Genomic DNA, 12,105 nt, shown 5'->3' on the forward strand with positions numbered 1-12,105 from the left:
AGTGCTTTATTGTTCAACGTCTGCCACTGGGTTTAGGACAACAAATTCACTTTTGGCCAAGTTGTCATCTGCTGTAAACCTAAGCCTGTTTATAGGTTCTTTATATTTATTTAATTAAAACTAATCCCAGCTACTTAAATATCAAATTACCTAATAAAACTAAAGTAATAATTCAAAACAATTCAAACATAACCTAAAATAAAAGATCTCGCCGCTCGCCGGCCGGCCCCGGTTGTCAAATACCCGCAATGTCCATTTAAGCAATTTTTAAACGTTATTTAGAAATAGCGCTTGGTGTAATTGATCCGCAAATTACGTCAGGCGGTAACGTTATTAGCGGGCGTTGCGTTAAAAATTGACTCGCACATATCGTAACCATGATAAGGTACGCGTAAATACTGCATGACGCTATTCGGTTTTCCGATATCTCTCTAATAACTGTGCCGGTCAGGCGCTGTGCGCAGTTTTAGAGGCCATAAGTGGGCGTCTTATGTGCGCAAACTAGTAACCTATAACTAGTGCCCGATTCCGAAAATTGGAACCACGTAAAACAATAAAGAAAAAACAAAGTTTATAGTCTGTATAACCTGTGCTGCGATTAACTACCCCCCTTCCAATATCTACAATTATAATTTTTTACTTTAAATCTGGACCATCTTTATTTTGATTAAATATAAGTTGACTTCATTTTATTAGCAGATAAACGCCGTTTTAACGGTCTCTTCTAAAACAAACTTTACTGAAACGACATACATATTCATTTGCTTCGGATTAAGCTCGCGGTTCACGTTTTATAGGTTTTTCGTTTTAATTGCTTTTTTATCTGTCACGGGAATTGTTTGTATAATTTACGTATAACAACCTTTTGAAATTTTTGCGTACGCCAATAAAACCGAGCAGGGGATTAAATTAATTTCAGTTTGGATTGTTTTATATTTTTAATGGCATTTTTAATAAGGAATTTATTAAGAAAAGACTGGAAACATCTTTTTATTAATAAAACCATGTAGCAGAAAAAAAAGTTCGAAACAAGTTGACATTTTTTGGTAATGTTATTAAAGAAAACAACAGTAGATTATAGATTGTAGATGGTATGTATCAAGAACCTAGAATCGGAATTATAGGACAATCAGAACATGGAATTGAATATACAATAACATTCGATCCAGTGGCGAAGCAAGGCGGGGGCGGTGGGGGCGGACCCGCCCCGGGATTCAAAAATCTAAATTTAAGATATCAACCAACCGATACCAGGAATTATTTGTATAAACATGAATGTATTCGAGGGTAGAATCCAAAAATAGAATAATATACAGGCTGTTCTATTTAAAAAAATACAACTATAATATTTTTTACTTATTTGGGACACTCTGTATCTTGTAAAAATATTTTTAAATTGTAGCTTTAATAGTCCTTCAACGAACCCAAAACTTACAATTTGTAAAAATCTAATCGTTTAGCTACAATACTCCGTGTCGTATGTGGTGAACAACCCTGTATACTTGAGTATTACAGATGTTTTCCTTAATATCGTTAGTTCTGATATTGTTATTAATGTTTATTAAAACCAGAGCTGTATCGTTAGTCTTTAACGTTTTTTTTTAAATTTAGTTTAGAGTATCCGACGCAGCGTCATATGACGTTACAATAGCCACCAAAACCATCTCGTCATATTAAAAAATTACATCAAAAGTAATGATAACTGAAAAATTTGCAAATTGATCGTGATCGGTTCATTTCGTTCTTAAAAATTAACCAAAGCATGTATTGACGTGATCCAAATAACAAAATGCCCAGAAGACATGATTCTTACCTTAAAATTATATTTTAAAAAACAAAATATAACACTTTAAATTTGATCAAAAATTTCTCTGATACGTTTTTTTGCATCTGTGTTTGGCTAGCGTCAAAAAATCCTTTTTACTATCGATTGTTGCGCCTCGGTGGTACGAAAGTATTTTGTAAAACACAGTGTGGAATTAAATTTCTATATCAGCAGTTCAAGGCAAGAATCTTGATATCTCTCTATAATTTATAATATTTATAATATTTTATATTTATATTTATTAAACTTTTATAATAGATATAATTTATTATATTTTCTTTTTCGTGAAATTTAATAGTTATTCTGCTATTTCCTAATAAAGTTTCTATCTAAGGGCAGACACGAATCCAACAACATCCTTCTTGAATTATTGAGACTTTGTTTGATTTATTTAGATTACACTTAAATTGCATTTAAATTAACATCACTACCGCCCCAAAAACTAAAATCGATACATAATCTTAACCTAATTTATTCAGCAACAAGAATTTAGAACCCCCTTAAACAGCTCTATTAATCCTTTTCGAACTCGGATGCAACAAAACCGAGACGCTGGCTACACCATCTGCAACCTATTGCCCCGCATAATAAACCTTGGAGCTCCGCTGAATCGGAAACGGCCACACCGACGGACGGGGCCAATTTTCCACTTTAATGCGTTCGGGAGACTTTGATAATCCTTAAACTTGGCCCCAGACACCCATTAACGGGCTGTTAAGGAGAAGGAGCGGGGACATTAGAATTAAATCGATGAACAGGGATAGTTGTCCTATAGGTCGTTAGTCCGTTATGTATTATTTTAGAGGTAGATAGTAGATTGTATTGGAGGAGGGAAAATAATAAGAAATAACCGCAACCTTATAGATCTATGGTATCTCACTTTATTCAATTAAAACTGATCATCAGGGCTTTGACAAAAGCCAGTAACTGAAACGGTTTCTTAGAGGTTTCTCCACCTCCGATGTCACTCGTACCGTTTTATTTATGCACGAATGGTTGAGATCGCGGCTCACAAACAACAAATAAACGCTTTATTGTCAAAAAGCCAAAATAGCTTCATCGACAAAGCATTTACAAAACAAACAAAAGTACAAAAAAATATACAATACAAATCATACAATTCAAAAAAAAATTAAAATTCAAAATTGTTCATGATTAAACATCAACAAAAAAGTCGTTTACCGCATATAGGCTCTCTCCAGTAAGTATGATTTCAGAGCTTTGCGAAATGCGGGAAAGAATGAAAGCGACTTGATATTCAAAGGCAGATGATTGTATATTTTTTTTTGCATTGTACAGTATTGAACCTTTAACTATAATAGTTCTGAGCTCGGGGTTGGCAGATAAAGATCGTGCTCCGCATTCCTAAGTGGATAGTTGTGAGATAGCCTTTCCTGAATAGCAGATATGTGCTTGCGGATTAAGCAAACGGATTCAAAAATGAATGAAGAAGGAAGAGTCAGTATTTTGAAATTTTTAAAGAAATTCTGGCAGTGAGTTCTACTGTTCAGTCCCAATAAATATCGAACTGCTCTATTTTGAAGTCTGAAAATACGATCAAATTTTGTTGCGCAGTCTCTTTGTTGTGTACCCGCCTTAAGACCTATTAAGTTATCAACATATTTTTCCTTTTTTTTCTAGGTATAGCTGTAGCCAGCAGCATATTTACCATCACAGCCATGGCTGTAGACCGATCTACAGCCATCATCAGACCGTTCTTTCGCTGTTTCAACAAGACCACCACCATTCTAGTGATCATGTTCCTATGGACGGCATCCCTGATACTATTTTCGCCGAATTTGTGGATAGCAAGTCTATCGATAATATCAGTACAGTACAGTAGTCATAACAGCACCTCCGAAGTAGCGATGTGCAGAATGGACTGGGCAGATTTTCCAGTACCACGGCACGTGATTGGGATTATATGGTTTACTTTTATGTTTGCTGTTCCGGGTAAGTGATTTTCTGGTTACGGTTAAGATCTAGTATACAGGGTGGCGCCTCTTATACGCCGGGGAGGCTCTAAGGAAAACGGCAGTTTGTATTGAAATGAAATTTTGTGACCATATATCATGGCCATGTTAATTCAGAGCACTGTTTCAAAATATAGAGAGTTCTACAGGGTGTCTCCAAAAAAGTTACATATCAAAGTTGTGTTTTTTGTAATGGAACACCCTATATATTAATTGATTTTCGGATCCTTGGAGAAAAATAAAGGTGAGTTTGAAGTATATGACTAAAATGTAAGGTTTTTGACATATTTGACGTTTTCTAGAAATAAAGAACAATTTTTAAATTACAAAAAAGCTACCTAAATTGAAATTTACCCGGTATAGCCTAATATGTAGTTAAATTAACTATTGTACTTTAAATCAAATTAAAACTTGGTCCAAAAAGTTATACAGGGTGAGACAAAATTAATATTGAACATTGGTCACATTTAAAAGCATGTTACTATTATATTTTAAATGGAACACCCAGTACATTCACCAATTAATAGAATACTTAAATGCTCCTGATTTTATCTAATCAGGTTTTTTTATGGGAATATGTTAAAGACAGTGTTTACAAAACTCGACCAACTATTGTCGACAACATGAGAGAAATTATTGTAGCTGTTTTTTGATGTAGAACTCCACATAATAATATGCTTTTTAGAATGAAAAGATCCTTTTGAAAAGACAATCATTTTATGCAGTTTACAGGAAAGGAAACATTTTGACCATTTGATTTCATCTAGCTAATTTTTGTCATATAATTATAGGTTTATATCTAATTTTAATTCTGTAATAATTAAAATAGGTTTTAAACGTGTATCTTTTTATTACCCTTGAGTATTTTACTCTACAATCTTTAATTTGTGTTAAATTAACAAAAGGTATATCACACAGCCACCTAGATTTTTTCAAATAATAAAAAACCACTAAGGCAAAATCATAAAAATTAAAATATCTAGGGAAATCTTTGTCTGAGGGGTAGGCAACCTTAATAATATTTTGAAGATATGTAAATTCCTCATTGAACACCGAAAAAATATACTGGGTGTTCCATTTAAAATAAAGGAGTAACTTGCTTTTAAAAGTTACTAATGTTCCATATTAATTTTGTCTCACCCTGTATAACTTTTCGGGTCAAACGTCAATTTGGTATAAAATACAATAGTTACTGTAATTAAATATCAGGCTATACAAAGCCAACTAAAATTTAGGTAGCTTTTATCGAAATTTAAAATTTACTCTTTATTTTCACAAAATATGAAATATGTCAAAATCCTTAGATTTTAGGTATATGCTTCTTTAATAAAACTCACCTTTATTTTTTTCCTAGAATCCGAAAATCAATTAATACATAAAGCGTTCCATTAGAAAAAGCACAACTTTGTTATGTAACTTTTTTTGAGGACACCCTGTAGAACTTTCTATATTTTTAAAGTGCTCTGAATTAACCTACATATGCTCACAAAATGTCATTTCAATACAAACTGTCGTTTTCCTGGGAGCCTCAGTGGCGTATGAGAGGCGCCACCCTCTGTACAAGATGATAAAAATAATTAAATCAAAGATTGTTTTTTTTGGGAAGATAGATGGATACGTGGTGCGTCATGTACAGGGTGGCCAACTAAGAATGGACGCTGGCTGTGACTACCTTTCATTTTTCATTTTTTATTCTAAGAAAAATGTTGTAAATTGCAATATTATTTTGGCAGACGTTTGCGAAAAACTGATTTTTCGGCTATTTGGGGCCGTTTTTTTCCCTAAAACTGCTCCCCAAAAGGTACACGATCTGCCCGAAAAATCCCGATCGACGAAGTAGGCCGTGGTTTCAACCTTTATTTACTGGACTAAAATGCGGCTACATTATTAAAACTTGAGATATTGATGTGTGCAGTTCTAGGGTAGGTTTTAACGAAAGGCAATATTTTTCGAATATTCTTCTGCTGAAATAGGCAATATTGCTGAGTAACGCAGCAAAAGCAATAAGTAAAAATTGCCATTTTATGAGCAACTTAATGGACCGTAAAACTATATTGGATATTTTATAAAAGTTAGACGGTATATTAAAGTTTTATTATAAAGGAAAACACATATGGCCGTTCAATTATAACATAAGGTCTTAAAACTTGAATATGATATTCATCATAATGATGGAATGGATTTTTTTAACAAACAATAACAATATGACTCTATGACTTTTCAAAACAAAATGGATCTGAAGAATTACAGACGTATAACATTACCTAGTAGTGCATTAAAATTATTAACAAAAATACTAGCAAATAAAATAACTGCTAAGGTAGGAATCTCCGAAAAGTAACAAGGTTTCCACCTATACAGATCTGATAGAGAAATCCATAGAATCCATACCCACGTACATATACTTCATATCTAGGTGTATTGATGAGGACCACAATCAAAGGCATGCCTTTTATACTAAAATGTGTGTAATTCTATACTGACTACTTCAAAAGCAAATATCTCCAACAAAATCTGATTGCTATTGAGATAAATAAAACACAACTCTCTAGAAAAGATGATAAAGTAGTTTTTAAATTCCTTACTGTGTTAAAATCATTCCACTGGGAGTTTCAAACTTTCGTCAAACATTTTGTTTTCCCTCGTATAACAGAGAGATGAGGACTTCATTTTTTTAATTTGAAAAAAAGTTAAAAAGTCAAATAATTTAGCTCCAAATTGCTTAAAAAATCATCAGAATCAGTCTAAGAATACTGAATTTATACAGGGTTGTTCACCACATACGACACGGAGTATTGTAGCTAAACGATTATATTTTTACAAATTTCAAGTTTTGGGTTCGATGAAGGACTATTAGAGGTACAATTTAAAAATAATTTACAAGATACAGAGTGTCCCAAATAAGTAAAAAATATCAAAGTTGTATTTTTTTAAATGGAACACCCTGTATATTATTACATTTTTGTTTCTACGATTAAAATAAAGGTAAATTTGATTAAGGTTTATTACACTTAAACCTTACCGTTTTTGAAATATTTTCAATTTTGTGAAATTGCAGTAAAAATTTTAAGGCTTCATTTCTCCAAGGGTATCAAAGTTTTTAATACTAAATATTTACTGAAGTTTATTTATTGATCAGTTATTGTGTTGCAATAATAAAAATAATACTACCTTATACAGAGTGTCTAAAAATTTATTTTAAATAATTTATAGCTTTAAACGCCAATAACTTGTTTAATTTAAATGGAACGCTCTGTATATTTTAGGAGAATTAGATGCACAATTTAATTGTCTATCAAATTGTATTATACCATTTTTACCTATCCCTTCAAGTTTTCGTAGAAAATGCATTTTCTTATAATTTAGACCTCATTCATCAATATACCTATGGAATATTGACATTTTATTATTGACACCCATAGAATATTGACATCATATATTGACATTCTAGTAATATTATCGTTTTGCTAAAAACAATAATGTTGTATGCAAAAAGAAAACTATTTAAATCTTTATAAAAGAGTATACCATTAATTAAATATAGCACCATTATTTCCGCCCATATACTAATTAATTACATACTTAATTGTATTCGTTAATAAATTATTCTAAATAAATGTGGATTTTTGAGTCAGAAATCAATATAATAATAAGTTGTCAAAATTAAAGTCTCTGTTGTTATAAATAAGCATTTATTAAAATATGAAATATCATTTTTAAGGTGTTACTTTTTATCACACTGTCTAATACCCATACAAAATTCAGTTTTTTTAGTATTTGGAACAATCATTATTAATCAATGCAGTCAGTTAATGTAGTTTGAATACTGGAATCATATTAATTGGTCCTTTTTAACAAATATTTAAACAGTTTTTTTTATTTTTTAATGAAATAAACGAATTATATCCACAATATTAGTATCTGTACTCTTTCAAAATTTGGTACATCTTTAAAAATAATCTAAAATGTCAATATTCTATGGGTATATTGATAAATAAATTCTAAATTACAAGAAAATGCATTTTCTACGGAAACTTAAAGAGATAGGTAAAAAATGGTATAATATAATTTGATAGACAATTAAATTGTGCATCTGATTCTCGTAAAATATACAGGGTGTCCCATTTAAATTAAACAAGTTATTGCCGTTTGAAGCTAATAATTATTTAAAATAAATTTTTAGACACTCTGTATAAGGTAGTATTATTTTTATTATTGCAACACAATAACTGATCAATAAATAAACTTCAGTAAATATTTAGTATTAAAAACTTTGGTACCCTTGGAGAAATGAAGCCTTAAAATTTTTACTGCAATTTCACAAAATTGAAAATATTTCAAAAACGGTAAGGTTTAAGTATAATAAACCTTAATCAAATTTACCTTTATTTTAATCGTAGAAACTAACAATACAATAATATACAGGGTGTTCCCTTTAAAAAAATACAACTTTGATATTTTTTACTTATTTGGGACACTCTGTATCTTGTAAAATTATTTTTAAATTGTACCTCTAATAGTCCTTCATCGAACCCAAGATTTACAATTTGTAAAAATCTAATCGTTTAGCTACAATACTCCGTGTCGTATGTGGTGAACAGCCCTGTATATAAATACATGGACATTTTAAGGCCTCCATGTTTATTGTAAATGTATCATGAATATTATTTCATGTAAAACAAAATGCGTATCGTCGATTCAAAAATTATGTTATTTTACCTAACCAATGTACAAGAACGGGAGGTGTCTCTGTTGAGATTTTTTTCAAACAAAATATATATAGCCTTGGAACTTTGTGCTTTATATAGGGTGAGTCTTCAATAAGTGCACATATTTTCAGGGCTATTAGATCTCGATAAAAGAAACATATTTTCTCTTTACCGCTTAAATTTTGAGAACCACTGGATCTTTTCTGGGTTTTCTTTGTTGGAAATTTAACCTATGTTGCCATATTATCAAGAAATTATGGTTTTTAACTAAAAACTAAAAACAATTCAAAAATTCCAAGTTCTCAATATTTTTTCACGAAAAAAACTCATAATCGTGATTCTGGTGTCGAAATATACTACCCCTAGAAATATTTGTATATAAGACTCACCCTGTATATGTTGCTGGTTATCGAAATTAGGACATTTTACAAATAAAACATGACAACCCGATTTTTTGGCAACTTAGAACAATATTTACTTGAAGCCTTCAATTACCATTTACAAAATTTCTTTTAAAATAAATAACCTTGGCTTAAGTCAATATTATCTTACATTTAATCACTTCCTTTATGTTTGTTGGAAAATTAAGACAAGCAACTTTTTACGAGCTTGCTTTTATCTAAAGTTTGTTTTCATGGTATTCAACGCACGCAACAAAAGTTTCTTTGAGTATATAATGGCTCCTAATTATGAAGAAGGAAACAATGAAAAGGAATTATTTCAGTTTATTTTTGTACAACAGATTTACATACAATTAAATTATATTTAACTAACGGATTCACAGCACGCCACGAGCTGTTTGTAAGTTTGGAAGAGGAAAGTTAATCACCGCGGCCTTGTAGAATATAGAATGAGTAAGAGGGGGGGGGTTAATCACTGCGACCTTAAAGATCTATCGTGCCCCCCTTCCTTGAGTCATCACACAATCTATAACCCATCATAACCCTGTTGTAGAAGGGACAGGGTATTTCCCATCCTCCTCTGACAACAGTTCTTCCTCCGAGGGTACACACCCTTCCACGGTTGGAGTTTCGCCCTCCGTGCTCTTCACAGTCGAGGAGCTTGCCGCCGGCTGAGGAACCCGTGAGGTGGAGGCTGGAGGATCTGTTTCCGTTTTCTTCACCTCTTTAACTTGGTCTCTCCTTAGACCTGATGCTGGTGTTGTCCCGTATTTATAATAGAGGATATGTCCCTCTTCCTCTATTGCCTCCTTGGATTTGAGGTCAATTCCTATTGTGAGGACCTGACCATTTAGGTCCTTCCTCGAGTTGATGACTCGCCAACTCGATGTCCTTACATTGAAGTTCTGACCTTGGATAAGACTCAGCAAGTAGGTGGTGTCGTTCCCCTTGCTCCTCGGCAGAAAGACTGTTATGGCCGCCCCTTTAGTGATGTTTTCTCCCTTCACTGCCAGAGAAGAGGTGAGAGGTTCTCGCTCCCTCTCTTGCCCTTTGATGGAGATGAGTCAGGTTGTTTCTTGGTTTCTTTACTCTCCCCTTTTCGGAGAAGTATTTTCGCTTTTGCTTCCTCTGGAGCAAGTCCTTCGTGGAGCAGTCGGAGGTATCTCCGTGCTTCTGCTCCGCTAAGACCTACTCTCAGAGGATCGTCTAGCCCGCCTGGTTGACCCAGGCCGGGTAGACGAAACGGTAGCTTATGTCGCTTATTGGGTCTAGAGGTAGGCTCCCGACCCTTGCTTGAGAAGGTGGTAACTTGTGTGCTACTTGTGGAGGATTATCCCAAGCAAGTGTCAGCTGCCCCTCCTGTAGTTTCCTTTGGATTTGGTCCCTTGGAACTTTTATTTGTAATGTTTCCAGTGTCGCTAGGGGGCTTCCCCACAGCTTCACCGGTGGTGTTTTTAATACTAGATCTCATAGTGTTCCCACGAGTCGCTAGGGATAGTCGGGCCACTTCTACAGAGCCCCGTATGCAAAAGTGAGGAGTAAATTCAATGGGGTGCCCCCTGATGCCACCAAGGTTGAGGTCAGTAATGGCTAGTCCTCTATCTAGCCACGCATCCCTTTGACCTGGTCCCGCCATCGTAGGATTTAGGTTTTTGGTGAGGTTGTCTCCTCTTGGTCCAGGCGGTTAAGTCAAGACCCCCCCACACCCTCTACCCGCGAGACATGACCATAGTCAGTAGAGGGTGCCTGGTATGACGGACAGGGGCAGCCCCGTCCGGCATCGTTATATGTCTTGGTGCAATTCCCTGGCCACGACACTACAGCCAGGGACAAGACGATGAGTGAGATGCTTGTTAGACCAAGCCAGGCGCTAGGGGGGTTTCCCGCAGCACCTGACCAGGAGCTTCCCCACCAACGACAAGGTCTTGTTCCTCCTAGGGGAAGCACAGCGCCCTTATAGATTTACTACTACTACTACTACTACTATTACTACTCAGGAATCACGGTTCTGATCGAAAAATAATGTTTTAGAAAAATTTAAGTATCTTAAAATCACCCTGTAGATATTATAATTGTTTGAATAATTCAAGTGTAAATTAATTTAGAAAAGCACCATCGAATACATGTATAATCAGGGTGGGCTTTAATAACTTAACATATTACTCTCTCTTCGCGCTCCGAAATATAACGGCATGATGATGTCAGTTGGCAATTTCGAATTTTCCAAAAGGTTTAACAAGAGGCCCCCCAGTAACATTTCAATTAAGATTTATGATAGAATCACGGAAAATTCCTGTTCAGTTTGGATTATGAAATTAATATTTTTTTGTTGCGAATAAATTCAGATTTATCATGAATAAGCATCTCTGATTTTAAATATTGTGGTGATTTAGTGTTTTATTTTGCTGTGTAACACCAAAGGTTCCAACCCCCAAAATGCTCGAAATATTGAATAAATATTTAATTGTATTTAGATGTATCTTACTAAATATTTATTATAAAAAATGACTATACTTGTGTGGCGGATTCATCTTTCCAAAAAAAATCCTTTATGGGTATTTCGCCACTGCACTGCAAGAAAATCTACAAAATAAAATAGTTATTTTTTGTAAACACTTCTGCGTTAAACCTAAACGGACACTACTTGTCAGAAATTATGTTTACAGATATACAAATTTGCCTAACAAAGAAAAAAATGTCTAACGTTTCGGAAAGTTTATCTCTTTCCGTCGGAAGCAAAGAAAATACAGAGAATAAAGAAAAAACTATTTAAAATATTTAAATTCAACTATTCGAGAACACTTTACTTTTTTAAAACAGATACGTCTACAAGAAAACGTTGACGTTCTGTTAAAAATTTAATTTAATTTTTCATTTCATCTCATAAATCCATCACAATCCGGCAGCACTGTCGCCATCGCTTGTCACTCAAAATTGATCACGTGCATTGGAAATTGTTTCGCAATTACCATATATCATCATCCGAAGAAACTATTTCATATTCAACGACTGGGAAAATAAGTACAAAAAAAAATTCACTGCCTCCTGGACTATTAAAGATCATATAAATAATTAATATATGCATTAGGAAGCTAATTGAAATTCAACGTAAACAACATTAAATTTCAGATGCAAATTTTGTAAGAAAATATTGTTTCCTGAATTTTGTTTATTGTATCATACTTAAATCTAAATAT

General features: G+C 33.5%; 1 protein-coding gene across 2 annotated transcripts in view; it reads left to right on the top strand.

The window, feature by feature from the left end:
- Window positions 1-12,105, top strand: part of LOC115887973 (neuropeptide FF receptor 2-like) — a 163,247-nt gene that overhangs the window by 113,791 nt on the left and 37,351 nt on the right. For both annotated transcript variants that reach the window (XM_030907547.1, XM_030907548.1), the window contains exon 4: window positions 3,467-3,778. In XM_030907547.1, the coding sequence (XP_030763407.1) occupies window positions 3,467-3,778 (312 nt within the window). The remainder of the gene's footprint in view (window positions 1-3,466; window positions 3,779-12,105) is intronic.

Source organism: Sitophilus oryzae, unplaced genomic scaffold, assembly GCF_002938485.1.
Source record: "Sitophilus oryzae breed Bouriz unplaced genomic scaffold, Soryzae_2.0 scaffold_682_pilon_pilon, whole genome shotgun sequence".
Taxonomy (NCBI): domain Eukaryota; kingdom Metazoa; phylum Arthropoda; class Insecta; order Coleoptera; family Curculionidae; genus Sitophilus; species Sitophilus oryzae.